We start from the raw sequence: 16,583 nt of genomic DNA on the forward strand, positions 1-16,583 counted from the left end.
GATTGCATCCTGTGGCCTCGGTCTGGTCATTGAGTTGGAGGGTCTCCATCCCGAGGGAAAGTTCTCCCTGAGAGCTTTTCAGAAACAAAGTTAAATTTACAAATATTTTTAAAGCTGGGCATTGGTGAAGTCTGCCCTCACCCCAGCATAGCTGAGTCCATCTTGTTTCATGCCTGCCAGTCACCGACATAGAAAAATAACTCGACTCAGAGCAGGGTCATGCTAACCACATACTCTGTTATGTTCCGTATGACAACTGTTAATCTTAGGAAATTCCACAACCTTTGCATAGGACCCATCAAATCAAAGGTCAGTGTGAACCGTTACGTCTAAGATGGCTTGAGTCAGAGCTGACCATTGGGCAGCATTTCCTGCACCTGCACATGAGCTCCCTGTGGTTTTTGACGTTTTAGCTGTTATAAGCTGACAGAGAAAGATGTTCATAGCCACAGCTCAGCCCCTGAATTTTGAGCTATGGTTTTAATCGATCAGCACTAGGGTGTGCATTCAATAAACCATCCCTGTCTGACATAGATCAGTGTTTGTGTGGTTTGTGGGGGCAACTCCTGGACCCCAACGGGTATAATGACTTATACCTGTAACACGCTCAGTAACCTGAGATAGAAGAATTACCTTGTTAGAAGCCAGCATTACTACTGAGTGCACTGCAGGCCTGTCTGGGTTAAATTGTGAGATGTTGTCTAAAAAAGAAATAAAACAGGTAAAAATAAAAGTATTTCTGAAGGCAAAGAGCCACATTAGTTAGGTAGTTTTTTTTTTTTTTATTTGATTGATTTAAATGAGATGGGGACTTACATCCTTTTGCTGCCTTCTAGGAACACTAATGCTCAATGCATCCTAGCAATGAAATAGAGGAGAAAACCATGCAGTATGGTGGGCAGGTCTATAATCCCAGCTACCTGGAGAGCTTAAGCAGGAAGATTTCAAAATCAAGGTGTGCCTGGACCTCAGAGTGAGCTTAAGGGCAGCCTCAGAGACTCAGGGACACTGTGTCTCATAACAGGAAGTAAAGAGGCTATATGAGTCGGCAGTAAAATACACCCAGTTATGGATCCCACGCACAATCCCAGCACTACAAAAGCAAACAAATAAAAAAAAGTAGCTATTAATTTCCAAAATGATCTTGGAGTATCGGAAATAAAAATTATACATATTTGATGACCATGGCATCCTGTGCTGTTCTAGTTTTATGCCTCCTTGACTTTTTTTTCCTTGTAATTTCAAGAACTGTAACTGATCCACGTTTCATCATAGATAAGGGAGGGGATCAGGAGCCCCAACACTTCTCTGATAAGATATCGGTAGCAAGGGTTGCTGAGGGCGGGCTCTGCAGTGGTGAAGCCACCTGTAACTTGCCCATATTTCTGTAAACAACTTTGTGCCTATTTTCATGGCAAAGAACCCTGACTCGACTCCGTGGATTTTGCGTCAATAAAGAGACATGAGAGTAAAAGCGAGGACTTCTTAGAAAGAAGATATGGTTCCACAAGAGGGACAGGGGAGAACAGGCATAATAAGAGGTAAAAATGACCAAACTACACCATATATGAATAGGAAATCACCAAAGAATAAAAAGTAGAGGAATAAATGAATGAATGAAAGGATAAACAAACAAATTTGAAATTGCAAAAGCCAGGCATGGAGGCACACACATAGAATCCCAGCACTTACAAGGCAGAGGCAAGGACACTCACATGTATGTGAGGGCCAGTCTGGGCTACATAATGAAACCGCCTGAAAAAGAAAAAAGGGATAAGGAAGTAAAGACAGGAAGGAAGGAAGGAAGGAAGGAAGGAAGGAAGGAAGGAAGGAAGGAAAAGGATAGAAGCAAGCAAGCAAGCAAGCTAGGTCCAATGGTGCAAGCTGTAAAACACCAGCTATTGCATAGCTTGGGGCAAGAGGATCACAAGTTTCATAGTAGCCTGGTCTACAGTGTGAGACTACTACTAATTTTTAAACTTTAGCAACAACAATAAAAGCTATGTCTTATAACTCACATGGCTCTAGCTATGAAAGGAGTAGGTACTGTCATTTGTAAGATTTCTGACACAAATTCTACATGAATTAAAATAGAAGCAGGATTAGGCTATAATCTAATTACAACTGAATACTCTTTGACATTTGAGCTAGAAAACCAGAAAGATAGTGTGTGTGTGTGTGTGTGTGTGTACTTATTTATAATATATTTATAGAGTTTACAGACAGCTTATGTATAAAACAATGCTAACAAACACGATTCCCTTGCATTAGAAGGTAATTTTTAATGTGCCAAGTGTTTAAAGGTAACGCTGAAATGCAGGGAAGAAAATATGGTGATCTAAAAAGAAAAACATAGTAAACGAACTGCAATAATATCATCCTAGAGAAGAAAGTGGCCAAACAGGTCTGGTTACACATCCAAAAGTCAATGTCAAAGGGAAGCAACTATAAATATAAAACATAAAACAAAAAGGGTTTCACAAGAAAACATACGGCTGTGACTATGGACTGGGCATGGAATTCCTGATCAGTATAAAAAGGTACTCACAAAATTTAAAAAGTGAGCAATTCGTGTCTGTTTAAAAAAAATAATAGCATTAGGAGGTCTGGAAAGGCATCAGTGTATTAGTGGGGGAGAGGCTCTGGATTCACTCTTCAGTGGGGAAAGGGGAGAGAAGAGGACAAAAGAAGAGGTGGGGGAAAAAAATCAGTAAACAGGTAAGGATGATATTCACTGCAACTACACACTTTTGAAAAGCAATCTTTAAGAAAAAACACAGGCGGGGCTGGGGATTTAGCTCAGTGGTAGAGCGCTTACCTAGGAAGCGCAAGGCCCTGGGTTCGGTCCCCAGCTCCGAAAAAAAGAACCAAAAAAAAAAAAAAAAAAAGAAAAGACACAGGCCAGGCATGTCACAGGTGCCTCATGCCTTGAATCCCAGAACCCAGGAGGCAGAGGCAGGTAGATTATCTGTCAGTTCAAGGTCAACCTGGCCTTCATTATGAATGCACCCTGATGGTGCCTGCAGGAATTGTGACTGGATCTTCTGAAACAAGGACAGCCAGGACTATGTCAGAGAGACCCTGCCTCAAAAGAGAAAGGAAGGAGGGAGGGAGAGGAGGGGGTAAGGGAAAAAGAAAGAAATGAAAGAGAGAGGCAGGGGCTGGGGGAGGGAGAAACACAGCCCCCCCCCCCAAAAAAAATCGAAAACTTGAGCAGCCACTTCTCAAACTGGAAACAGAATAATAAGCAGGTGTTCCTTGTCACTGGTCACCAGAAAAATGCAAACTATGCCACAGTGCAAAGCCTCCGTCCCTGCACAAGAATGGATACTATGAACAGAATGGAGAAATCACATATGGTGACAACGTAAGAAACATCAGATGTGAGACCTTTCATCAAGTACTATAAGATGTGTTTCTAGGACAAGGAATTAAGATCTTTCTAGTTCCCCCACCTATAAGACATTTATGCTAATGTTTTAGTTTTCCCCACCCATTAAAACTTTTATTTCCACACAGGTCCACTGCTCTATTCCGGAAACTTGATGGCTAGGAGCAGCGACCCCTTCCCCCTTCCTTTCCTGTGCACCAGTTTCTATTTGTTTGTTTGCTAGTTTGTTTTTCTTTTGTAAGTAAGAGTGTAAGGCCGCCAACCTCGGGAAAAAGACACAGCCACCTCTAGAGTTAGCAGAAAAAACAAAGGTGCTTTTTCTGAGCACACCCTCTTGCTCCAGGGTTTTGCCTTGTCCAAACCCTTTAAGAGGAGGAGCAGTCTCTTCCTTTGAAACCTGGAACATATTTCTAAGAATGAAGAGGAATCTTTTGATTTGGAATTTGCATGGGAATATTTATAACATTGAAAACTATTGTATTCTCCAGTCCAGGTGAGTACATACATCAATATTCAACAACATTCAGCCACGCTCTCCATACTATTCCAAACTGGAAATACCACAAAGGGCCATGAACAGCAGAGTTTCCCACTGAATTGATAAAAGATTTAGAAAGCGGAATATCAAATGACATTACAGCTCGTTTCAAGATGGCTGAAACTCACATAGAGTGAGTGAAAAAATACACAAAACAAATGTAGACTGTGATTTTATATATGAAACCTGCTAGGTAGGACTCCAGAGGGTAAGGAAAGAACAGACTACCTGTGATGGCATTGACGTTCTGGTTTATTAATCTAGTTACATGGGGCTGTTCAGATGTGGAAAAACTAAAAGGCTAAAACTGAGTCTAAATAGATGGTTCAGAGTATAGGGTATATAGATGTTTGCTGACAAACAGAGGAGTTGAGTTCAATCCCTGAGGCATGCAGGTTGGAAGAAAAGATTTCTAGAAGTTCCCTGACCTGTACCTGCACCATGGCACACACATGTTGGTACGCACGTGTATGCACACACTACACACACAAACACCCACCCCCACACACAAAACCATACAGACATACAGGCATACAGACATTACATACAGAGAGAATAAGTTAAAAAATAAATTAAAATTGAAGCATAAACACATACAAGCACACACACACACACACACACACACACACACACACACACCATACAGACAGATAGGCATTACAAACACACAGAGAGAATAAATTAAAAAATAAGTTAAAATTGAAACACACACACACACCATGCAGACAGATAGACATTACACACACACACAAAGTAAATTAAAAAAAATAATTTAAAATTGAAACACACACCATACAGACAGACACACAACACATCATACAGACACACAGCACACTAAATACAGACAGACAGACAGACACACATTACATACACACAGAGAATAAGTTAATAAAATAAGTTAAAATTGAAACACACACACCATACAGACACACAGCACACTAAATACAGAAAGACAGACACATATTGCATACACACAGAGAATAATTTAAAATAAGATAAAATTGAAATACACACACACCATACAGAAGGACAGACTCACATTGCATACACACGGAGGGAGAATAAGTTTTAAAAAAAATAAGTTAAAATTGAAACAAATACAAGACGCCGGAAGCAATGAGTCCCACACCTTTTAAACCGAGAAGTCCTCAGTGAGCTCCTCTCGCCCTGCCCTCTCTCCCAAACGTGCCCGCCCGCAGGCTGGCCTGTGAACCGGAAGTCTCACTGGCTGGGACAACAGGCTTCTGGAAGCGCCCTTAGCCCCGCCCCTTCCGCCCATAGGCCTTCCCGCCACCCGTCAGTCTCCGCGCGGCCTGGCCTGCTGAAGTCCATTGCCGAGGCAACGACGCGGTGTGGGCCCTTCGGCCCTGCCAGCCAGGATGAACATCCGCAATGCCCGACCCGAGGACCTGATGAACATGCAGCACTGCAACCTGCTCTGCCTGCCCGAGAACTACCAGATGAAGTACTACTTCTACCATGGCCTGTCGTGGCCCCAGCTCTCCTACATCGCCGAGGACGAGGACGGCAAGATAGTGGGCTACGTCCTGGCCAAGATGGAGGAGGACCCCGATGATGTCCCCCACGGACACATCACCTCGCTGGCCGTGAAGCGCTCGCACCGGCGCCTCGGCCTGGCCCAGAAGCTGATGGACCAGGCCTCACGGGCGATGATCGAGAACTTCAGCGCCAAGTACGTGTCCCTGCACGTCAGGAAGAGCAACAGGGCGGCCCTGCACCTGTATTCTAACACCCTCAACTTCCAGGTTAGTGAGGTGGAACCCAAGTACTATGCCGATGGGGAAGATGCTTACGCCATGAAGCGGGATCTCGCTCAGATGGCTGATGAGCTGAGGAGGCAGCTGGTGCTGAAGAAGAGCAGATACGTGGTTCTGGGCTCTGAGGAGAACCAGGAAGCCCAGGACAGCACACTTCCGGATGCCGAGGAGGCCTGTCAGCCCGAGAACCCAGCAGGCAAAGGCAGTGAGGCCTGTCAGCCCGAGAACCCCGCAGGCAAAGACACTGGCAGCCACAGCACTGATGTCCAGGACAGCTCAGAGTACTTGGATTCCACCTCCTAGAGCATTGCCTGAGGTATTCTCTTCCTTGGCCGGGCCCCTCTGTATCCCCTTTGCGTCATAACTTGGCCAGCCCAGTCCCATCTTGTCCTACCCTTTTGTACTTCTGCTAGGTTTCTTCCTGCATGCAGTGAAGATATTCACGGTGTTACCTTTGCCATATTCTTGCTAAAAGAAAGATTTCTTTTTGAAATCCAACAAGTGTTTTTTTGTTTGTTTGTTTGTTTTGTTTTTCATAGAAAACAGAATGTGTTCAACGATATACTATGCAGCCAGATAAAGCCAGAATGAGAATGAAGGAAATTTGACAAAAGAATGTTCTGGCCTCTTCAGAGAAGTAGCAGCATTTTAAAGAGGGAGGGCATGCTCAGCTGTGGGTGTAGCTCAGTGGTAGTAGTCCTGCTTAGCACGCAGAAAGCCATGGATTTGGTTCCCATCACCACCATCACCACCATCACCACCAAAACAAAACAAACACAAGAATTTTCTATTAAACTAAAGAGAATAGCAACCAACCAACCATTGGGGGCACTGTTGTAATCTTCATTCAGGCAAACCAAGAAGAAGGTTTCTAGGCACTCAGGCGAAATTTGAACGTGAAATCTTTTCTATTAAGTGTGCTAAATGTGAAATGAAGTAATTATCTTACAAAAATATTTTTTTTTTACTCAGATTAACTAATGTGATGCCTAGAATTTGTTTTAAAATACACCAGCAAAATTAAAGGGACAGAAAACCAGTTCTGGTCAGGAGTTCAAATAAGATAAATGCCTAAAAAAGGAAGGGGCATGGTGGGGTGCTGGGGAGCAATAATCTAGCCTGATAATGGCCCTGGGTTTGATCTTAAGAACTGCAGAAAAGGTCTAAAAATAAGAATGGCAGCAACTGTCGAAGGCGAGAAATGTCTCCTTGTGGGTTCCTTATGCTGTCTTTTCACTCTGGGATTTGTGAACATTTACACAAAAACTTAGAGCAAAGTATTATACTTGCTAAAAAACACTCTAAGAAGCCACTAATGCACACATAGTAGCATATGTCTATAATCCCAGTTCTCATGAGCTACAAGGATGTTGAGTTTGCAACCGTCCTGAGCTAGTGAGATCATATTTTTGTCTATTCATATACCGTTAAGGAAAAGAAAAGCAGAGCTGGCATGGACTAACGGCACCTGCAGCCAAGCTTGATAGATTAAATTTCAATCCCTGGGACCCATGTGGTAGAAGAGAACCAACTCCCAAAAGTTGTCTTCTGACCTCTACACTTGTGCCTGTAAATACACACAAATAATAAAAAACGCACACCAAGCACATTTTTAAAAGCTACTATCTTAGGAACAGGCTTAGTTGTACTAATAAAATACCACAGTAGTTCTTCCAGAAAAAAAATCATGTCACATAATTCAAGGGTCCATGTGCGAACAGCAGTTTTAAAGTTTCAGTGGGATTCATCTGATCCAGGATCAAGGAAGAATGTAAAGGGGGAAACTAAAATTGAACAAAACAGATATGTCATCAGATTTCTACCTTATAGAAGGTCTTATAACCTTCCTAGACAGTGGTAGACATTCACTTGCCTAATGTGCACAAGGTCCTGGGTTCCATACTCAGCACTGGGTTTAAAAAAATAAGGGAGAAGAAAGAAAACATCTAACACAAAAAAATGTTTTATCACTGAGGAATTTATTTAATTTAAATAAACAGAATTTTTTTTAACATTACATCTTTTAAAAATCTCTCTGGAAGGATATAGGAGCTACTGGTCACCTCTGGTGTCTCTTCAGCATTGTTAGTTGAGAACTGGGCTGATGAAAGTCTTCTAAATTGCTACGTAAGAAGTAAATTCAGAAGCCCTTCGAACCTGAGAGATAAAGTCAATGGAAGCATCTGCTCATCCATCAGATAAAAGACCAGAAAGGACTGATTCCTGCATGGTGGTTACGACGTTTGTGTAGGTGGCATAATTACATCTTACTTTCCTACGTTTTTTTTTTCCTAGTTTCAGTTCACCTTCCTTCCAGGTGGAAATCTCCTGAGATGATTTCCCATCCTTCTAGACCAACTGGCCTTGAATTCTATAGGATTCACCTGCTTTTGCCTCCTGACTTCTGAGACAGTCCTGTGACCCCATCTAATGCTTCCTCCTTGTTCTTCATTTTTTGGTCATCTCCAACCAGAGAGCACTGTGGACCTTGTTGGTCACATTAGTAGTTACAGTGTAGTGCTCAGCTTAAGTAAACCGGTTGTTACAGAGCCCCTGACTTAGTGGCTTACAAATTAAAGTCTTTCATCATAGAGCAGTGTGGGTCTGCAGGCTGAGGAAGACTAGGTGGAGAGAAAAAAGACTTTGCTCTGTAAAAAGATCCATCTAGAACATGTCTGGGCAGTGCCTTTGCTAATCTGGGAAAGCCTAAGCCAAGGACCTCTACCTGAGGAAGTGGTGGGTGGGGTGTTCCAGAAGGCACCACAGTCATATGGATTATAAGGAAAAATCATTGAAATAGGGTTGTCAAGGTTTTTAATATCTGTAACAATAACACATGTGCCTCAGTAGCTAAGAAACGAAAGTCTAGCAGTATGAGTATTTATTAGTTCTCTCCGAGCAGATTTTAGAAGAGTATAAATTGCATTTGAGATGCCTGCCATGGCCACACTGTGGTATGAACTTACGATTTTATTGTGACAGAGCGCTAAGTATAGCAAGTACCACGAGCCATACATTCACAATCGAAACAGATGCAAACTTTCAGTCCCTGCTTCCTACTCCCGTTCTCTAGAATAATGTCTCCATCTGTTCATGCACGTTTAGGTAGCAGGGAAGAGAGTAAATACAGAACTTCTTATAGGCTTTAAAATCAGGACCAATTTACAGTTAATGGCAAGAGAGATAAAGAAGTGTAGTTGAGCTTGTCCCAGGAAGGAAAGGGAGGTATTCTGGCAAACAGCGCCATTTCTTCCACAGTAGGAAACCTTTTAGTTATGGCATGGGTGTGAGAAGCTGCTTCATGCCCAGCTAGGAGCAGAGGATCCCTATTCCTCCCCTTTAAGACATGCCCCAGGGAATTCTGGGGATCCACTGAGGGTTTTTACATAAACATGTAGCATGTTTGTACTGCTTTTGCACACATTTGGGCAAGTTAGCAATGAGATTCTGCCACTTTGTCTCTTTCAAGTCTGAAAGAAATGATCCCTCCACTCTACTATTCCTCGTGTCATCACAAGCTTAACTGGGTCCCTTTGAACAGTCACGAGCTCATAGCTTTGCTAGCCTAAGTGGGAAAAGGCATCGGTGAAGCCAAAGAGAGCAAGGGAGAAAAGAGGTTGGGCTGTGGAAGTATTGCTGCTCTGCTGTAATTGGGTGCTCCCTCCCTCCCTCCTGTGGAGCCAGAGTTCAGATGCATTATGGGAAAAGCCCTAAAGAGAACGATTTTTCATTTTTGTTATTTCCATTTTTCAGGTGAGTAGGACAGTTGAGGAATAGGGACTGAGTGTCTTCACCCTAGAAATAACGAGAATTACTCATTAGTAATATTCCTGTAGTGCTCACTGTGTTGCCACAACTGTTCTCGGGACTGCCCAAATTAGTCCTGCTACCCCTGTAAAATAAGTGGGAGGAATACTCCATACAGGTCAGGCATGGTAGAGAGCAGTGCATACAACAGTTAGTGAGTGGAGGACGTGACTTAGCCACTCAAGCCCCACAGATACGAAGATTAAATAGGAGAGCTCTGGTCCTGCTAAGCACCTCTCCCACTGTAGGTTCTGCTGCTGAGAGAAGCTGAGAGTGTCTGTGTAGCTCCCTTCCTTCACATTCCTCATGGTGAGAGGTGTGGCTGAGCAGCAACAGTTAGGAGGCTTGGAAGAAAGATGCAGTTGAGAACTAAAATAGCTCTCACTGACAAGCTCCAGTCAAAGCACTTAGCAGAACCAAGGCTTGGAAGCAGCAGAGTTTCTAGGGAGCCACAGCAAAGTAGACAGGTCAGTTCAAAACATGCTAGTTGAGGCAGGAATGGCATCTAAATCAGCTTGTCTCCTGGCAGGAAGTGTTTGCCTGATGCTTAATAACAAAAAGGAGAATCAAAGTGTTAGCATTTTTGGTCGAGTTGTCATCATTGAGTGAACTAAGGTTACTTCCCTGACTTTCACTTTTCTAGTTTATTCTTCCTGTCGTGAAGCTGTCATTCTAGCAAAAAGTTGTTAAATGTTCACATGAGCATTCACTGAAATAGACTGTTCTTAATTTTACCAGACAACTAATTATAACTGGAATGATATAATGAAACGTGGGAGAAGGTTAGGGACTGACAGGCTTGGTAAATTCCTAGTATAACCTTAGCCCAGATATGCCAGGACCTATAGATTTCAAATGCAGCTGCACTCTATGATGATACAGAACATTGAGAAGAGATGAAATACCGTTTTCAAAAGCTGATCAGATAGAGTTTATTTGTTGAATTATTTATAATCGCTGACTGTGTCGCCTTTCGATCACTGTGTAATATACACAGGCTGGCTAAAACACTGACAGAGGTAACACATAAAAGCAGAGATTGATTTTCATCTAAATCTCACTTTGTGTACTCTCCTTGCCCTAGTATTTAAAATCAAATATATTTACTGCTGAATAAAGTAAGAAAAAATACATTAAAACTACAAACGGAGAGTGTTTATTTTAAGAAGTCAGTGTAAATCTTTCTTAAAATATTCTATAATGACACTTTAAAAATTAATATCTCCAAAATACTACAGATTTTTCATATTGTAAAACCATAGTATTCTTTCTCTGTTCATAAGATTTTATTAACATCTCTTCTGCAGGTCTCCATGGCCTACCATTCAGAAGCCTGGTGCTGTAGAGTTGGAGAGTGGCTTAGCAATGAAGAGTGCAGTACTCTTGGGGAGGACTTGAGTTTGGTCCCCAGCGCTACTTACAATTTCAGCTCTAGGGGACTTGACACTCTCTTCTGGTTTCCATAAACATAATTAGAAATAAAATTATGCAAATATGAGTGCCTAACAATATAAAAATTGAGCTTAATAAGTTAAGAAATTAAGGGATGCAATATATCTTTTGAAGAAAATCTTCATGAAAAGTATCAGTATTGTTTACATGATACAAATTGACTTAGAACATAAATTACACTGTTATTTGACTTTTTCACTTTAGTTTCTTAAAATTGCCAAGCAGTATTTGCTGCAATAACCACAAACACCCATAAAATACTTAGTGTTTTTCTAGTTATGCATAACCCTGCTAACAGGTTCATTAAAAGCCGAGACAGGTAGTGCTAGTGTTTATAATCCATTCCTTCACATCTTCTTCTTCTAGGAGACCAAGTGTACTTCTTTTTATAAATAGGCATTTTTATTATTTTTAATTGCTTATATGTCTGTGAGTAGTTGAATGTAGGTGCTTGTGGAGGCCAGAGGCATTGGATCCCTCTGGAGCTGGAATTACAAGTGGTTGTCAGCCACCTGGCATGGTGCTGGGAACTGAACTAGGAACTCTGAAAGAACACTACACACCTTTGAGCTGTCTCTACAGCCCCAGAGTACAAACCTTAAACACTAGATTTTGCATAACGTTGCCTCCTACTTGATTCTGGGTTGTTCTGGAAACAGAGCTTTCTGTAATGATAATTTATGAACAAAGTAAATGTCTTGTAACTGTTCTGTGCATAAGAATAGCCTCTATTTTATAACTTTTGTATGCAAGGTAAATGGAAAAAGATAATTCATTTTTCTGGTTGTGATATTTTACTATTGTTTTCAGCTAAAAATAAGCAGAAACACACCTAGCCCTTAAAAACAAAACAAATCTCCATCTATTGATACACCACACAGACATTTAGCTAACAAAGATTAGAGCTCATGTCTTGTTTATCTTTTGAAATATTGAACATGATGTTAATTGCTGGTAAACATGCAGCAGATAGTCATTGATGAGGTGACCAAGCCTTAAGTTACATGGAAGTTACACAATCCATACTTCGGATTCCTGAGCAATTCTCACAGTAAGAGATGACTTCCGAGGCAGAACACTGCCTCTCACTAAGCAGTATAAGGTGTTTCATTTCTGCAGTGTTAAATCTTTCTTCTTTTTCTTTTAAGTGATTTGGAACAGTATCTTACTCTCTAGGGTAGGGGGACCTGGAAATAGTGACCCATCCACCTGCTCAGCCCTCTGGGTGCTAAGATTACAGGCATGCGCCATCATGCCCAGCAACGAATGTTCTTTTGAGTGAAATCGGGATGGGAAGATGACAAAAGAAGTATTTTCGTTTCTTTAGGTTTGAAATACATTCTCTAGGGCAGGTCAGCCCATGCCCACACTCTGCCTCCCTTTCTTAGAGGAAACTGGACCTCCATATATTGAGAACTGCTTATGTGACCTGTTTAGGGTACATGAGAGAGCCTTACTTCTGTAAGAATTTTGTGCCGTGTGGTCTGATTCCCACCAATATCCATGGGATCGTGTACAGTGTGGAGCAGACTGGTTATGGTTTCCGTAGTGATCTGCTGTTGAAAGCATATCCCTTGCACTCCTACATTTTTTAGCTTGTTTGGGAATTTCATACATGTGTATAATGCACATTGATCAAATACATCTCTCCTCCTCCCCTATGGCCACCACCACTTAGCCTCTTCACTTCATGTGCTTTAAAAATGCAATGCTGCCTGTATGTGCATGAGTTAGAGCCCCCTACCGGAGCATGAATCCCCTCCAGGGACCGCATGACTGAAGGAAACTGGCATTCTTCCATAGCGCTTTCAGGGCTGTCAGAGCCTGTACCGTCCCTGCTAACTCACTCTCTTTTCTCAACAGCATCTCTGGTCCTCATGTCTCAGCCACATCTACTGTGAAACTTGGCTTAACTGCTGTGCTCTGCAGTATCCTCCCTGCTGCTCTGGGGTTATCTCCCAGTGACCCGAGTGGCTCTTCGTTTTCAACTCTCCAGAACCTTCCACATAGAGCTACTGTGATCGTGAAGGAACACCTCAGCGCAAGAGCCAAGGAAGCTTGAGGCCTGCCGTGACAGAACATCTGGTGTCCGCTCACCATGCTGCCACTGTACTGTTTGTGGTGGTCCTATGCCGGCTTGTAGATACATTGCACAGTTGTCTCTTAGAAATGACAGATAGGAAGCAGGGACAATTCTGAAGGTGTCAGCTATGGGTTTTGCCATTATTTATCTGGGTTTCCATCACTAAGGGAGTAGATGGGACCTTCAAGTTAGACCTGTGCCCCTTTCCTCTTCAAGTGCAATTTATCTGTTTCCTCTTGCTTCTATGAAACTCCATGTGTCCTATCCTCCACATCCAAGGAGTATTTCCCCCTTTCCAGTGGGAAAATGGGACAAAGAAGGGCTCCACCACCCCTTACAAGCAGAGTGTGGAAACTTTAACAAGAGCGAGCAGTAATTAAATTGGACACTCATCTGCTTGTGCATGTCAGTTGCTTTTGCCTTTTGTTTGCTTTCTTCTGCAATGATGTCACTTGCCATTTATTAAGGCATGCAGTGCTGTGGCACTTACTAACATGGGTAACCTGTGAGGTGGGCATTATTATCTCTGTTTTACACATAAGAGATCGATCGGAAGCCGAGCGGGGGATGACGACTCAGGATTTCAACCCAGCTCAACCTGCGGGAAATCAAAGCCAAAGTTTCCTCTTTGCTCCTGTTTGAGCTCAAAATTTATTTGCAAAGCAATGTTAAAGTGTCAAATGACAGAAAGGAGACTCACTTAATATATGACAACCGACCACGTGCCAATTGTAAATATATATGTAACCTTCATTGTGATCCCTGTTGAGTGTCTCAGTAAAAGTGAAGGCAAAGGGCCTTGACTTTCCCGGAAACGTCCCAGATAGATGGACTTAGAACAGAGTGATCTTCTCATATTCTCTCAACATTAATTACCAAAGTATCCAACATGTTCATGTTCACATTTATGAAAACTGGAGTATATGGATTTACATCTAAGCCCTGACAGTAAGCAGCTGATGACAAGAGATGAGTCTGTTCTGTAATCCATCATCAGCCCTGCTAAGTACTTCTTACAAATCGGCCCCAGTGTAGAGAATGCCTGTCTCAGGGTAAAGGCTTGCCTGAGGCAGACATAGAACTTTCTTTTTTCTCCAGGGAAGGATTTGCCATTTTGTGTGTCAACCTGGTCCTCAGTCTTTCCATTTTCCTTTTCTCTTTCTTTTTAATTTTCTCGCTTACTCCTGAAATGGTTTTATTCTTTCCCTTCAAGCATATGATTATTTCTTTATTTTTAAATATTACAGCTTTCTAACATCTGTCTCCAGGGCAGCATAATCTTACTGATAAAATATTCCGTGTTTTCCTTGAGCCCTTGTCAATATGTCTTCCTGGTAACAGCTCAGCAGATGGAGAAACAGAAGGAGTAGCCTCAGCTTACCTGAGTGATTTCTCTAGCCCAGCACCAGCCACATTGAGTCTCTAGTAACCTGATGTTAATCATTGCAGCAATCGGGAAATAAGAAAGGTTTCCAGACATTTGCTGTGCCCCTACATAAGAATGCCAGTGCTTTTCTTTGTTACCAGGAGACATCAGAAATCCAGCAGTGCAGCAGCCTACCTAGTTTGGGTTATGACTGTTTAGATAATAAAAGTAAACAGTGTTCTAACATTGTTTAGGGCATAAATTAGAAAGTTCCCAGGTGATCCCAGGGGTGCGCTGGCTACTGATGGAACAGAAGCAGTCAGTGGTCTTTCCATTCCTGGGGATGGGAGCCTCTGACACTGCTTTCATAACTACACTGTTCTTTTCACACAGCAAATTATTCTTTTCTCTGAACAAACTGCTTACTTTTTACTTAAGCCTGGTCCTACAGAGACCAAAGCAAGGATGTAGAATAGCTCATGGTATGAGTGGAGTGTGGGGTAGAATGACTCACACCCCTTCTGAATGCATGACATTACAGAAACTGGAGTGAACCCTGTTTTGTCATCAAATTGTTCAAAGCTCTTAGTCACCAGGACATAAAGTCTTGTGTAGTTGTGTCACCAGCTGGTGAATGAAGCCCGTGGATTACATAGCTAAAGTCTATTCTTCCCTTGACATAAGAGCAATAAGAAGGAGATGATATGAAATAAAATAATGGAATATGGGGGTGAAGGAGACACGCAGAGTAGTGCTGGAAATTGAGCCAAAGCTGGTAGCTTTAAAAGGATCAAGAAATAAAGGATTTTTTCACATTAGTTCTATGTAATGCTAATACTGACTAGTAACGGTCATAAAGTTCAACTGCTAACCAGTCTGACACTTGTTAGATTACTTTGAGTTAGACCCTAAGAACTTAGAATCTCATTCACTCACAGAAATGCTGTTTGCAACACTGTGTCAGAGGTTGATGGCCAAGTAATTTCAATAGAAATTTCCAGACATATCAGATACATATAATAAAAATGTTTGTTTATAGTGCATGAAGGGAATCAATGACAACCAACAGTTACATCTTATGATGGAATTCTCTGATGCTGAATCCTTGTGTGGCTTCCAGGAACTTGACCTACTGGGTGGTCAAGACAACTGCAGATGCACAGAAAAGGTGGGGTTGGGTGGTTGGGGCTCTGCTGGAGAATGCAGCACTATGGGAGCTCACAATGTTTATTACAGTTGGGCACACAGAGGCAGGGTTAGCTAACCCAGTAAGGAGCTATCCCTGTAAAGAGAAGTCTTCAGGTCATAAATATCTTGGGGAGAAAGCTATGGTGGGTAGACCTTTTCTGCACACATTATCAACATCTGCCTACAGACCAAAGAAGGTTTTGCCCTCTCTGCCTTACTAAAGAGTGAGGCGGTGACATCTTCCCATGAATCCTTGACATGGGCATGCCCATGTCCACAGTACACATTCAGAGGATTCTCTGTTCCCCACAATGCTATATTAGTTTTCCCTCCCATCTTTAAAAACACGGGATTTCTTTTAAGATTTTACTTCTCAATTGTTTTTACATTTATTATGTTGGGTGAGCACATGTGCCACAGTGGTGCCCATGTGGAGGTCAGAGGACAACAATGGGAATTGGGTTCTCCTTCTTTGTGGGTCCCAGGGAGCAAAGGGACAAATTCCTTTACCAGCTGAGCCATGACTTCTAATTCACACCTTAATTATTCTGTTCATTGACAATAAACTAACCCAGACATTAAAACTGTTTTTGATTCTAACATATTACAATAATTTGAAAAGAACTGCTGAGTGCCACCTCCCTCGCTCAAAGAGAATTTCTAGAATTGCTTCAGAATTATACAGGTACCCTGTTAAATGTGTCCTTCCCTTAGCTCTTAGCTTTGGGAAGTCAGGTCTGGTGTTGTAGGCATTTTCCTGGCAGTTGCTTTGCACAGTAGCATCTGAAAGTCACTGTTAACTGCAAGGCATCACATCTTAAAGAAGAATTAAAAGGAGATCTTTTGGGGCTGGAGAGATGGCTCAGCAGTTATGAGCACTGGCTGCTCTTCCAGAGGTCCTGAGTTCAGTTCCCAGGACCACAGGGTGGCTCACAACCGTCTGTCATGGGATCCGCTGCCCTCTGCCCTGTGTCTGAGGA

At 42.3% G+C, this 16,583-nt stretch overlaps 1 protein-coding gene and 1 long non-coding RNA gene across 3 annotated transcripts in view; one reads left to right on the forward strand and one right to left on the reverse strand.

Moving 5' to 3' along the window:
- Nucleotides 1-16,583, reverse strand: part of LOC102554702 (uncharacterized) — a 237,821-nt gene that overhangs the window by 194,064 nt on the left and 27,174 nt on the right. The window contains exons 1-2 of one of the 2 annotated variants that reach the window (XR_015636876.1): nucleotides 5,059-5,152; nucleotides 634-701 (exon numbers count right to left, since the gene is read on the reverse strand). The exons of the other annotated variant lie outside the window; for it this stretch is intronic. This is a non-coding gene — a long non-coding RNA (uncharacterized LOC102554702). Of the gene's footprint in view, nucleotides 1-633; nucleotides 702-5,058; nucleotides 5,153-16,583 lie in introns of those variants that run through there. 2 annotated transcript variants of the gene reach the window in all.
- On the forward strand, nucleotides 5,237-15,233 carry Naa11 (N(alpha)-acetyltransferase 11, NatA catalytic subunit). The gene is given in 2 exon segments (NM_001024742.1): nucleotides 5,237-6,023; nucleotides 12,830-15,233. A coding segment is annotated over 1 exon segment (702 nt). The 5' UTR covers nucleotides 5,237-5,308; the 3' UTR covers nucleotides 6,011-6,023; nucleotides 12,830-15,233.

This window comes from Rattus norvegicus, chromosome 14 (assembly GCF_021556685.1).
Source record: "Rattus norvegicus strain SHRSP/BbbUtx chromosome 14, alternate assembly SHRSP_T2T, whole genome shotgun sequence".
NCBI lineage: Eukaryota > Metazoa > Chordata > Mammalia > Rodentia > Muridae > Rattus > Rattus norvegicus.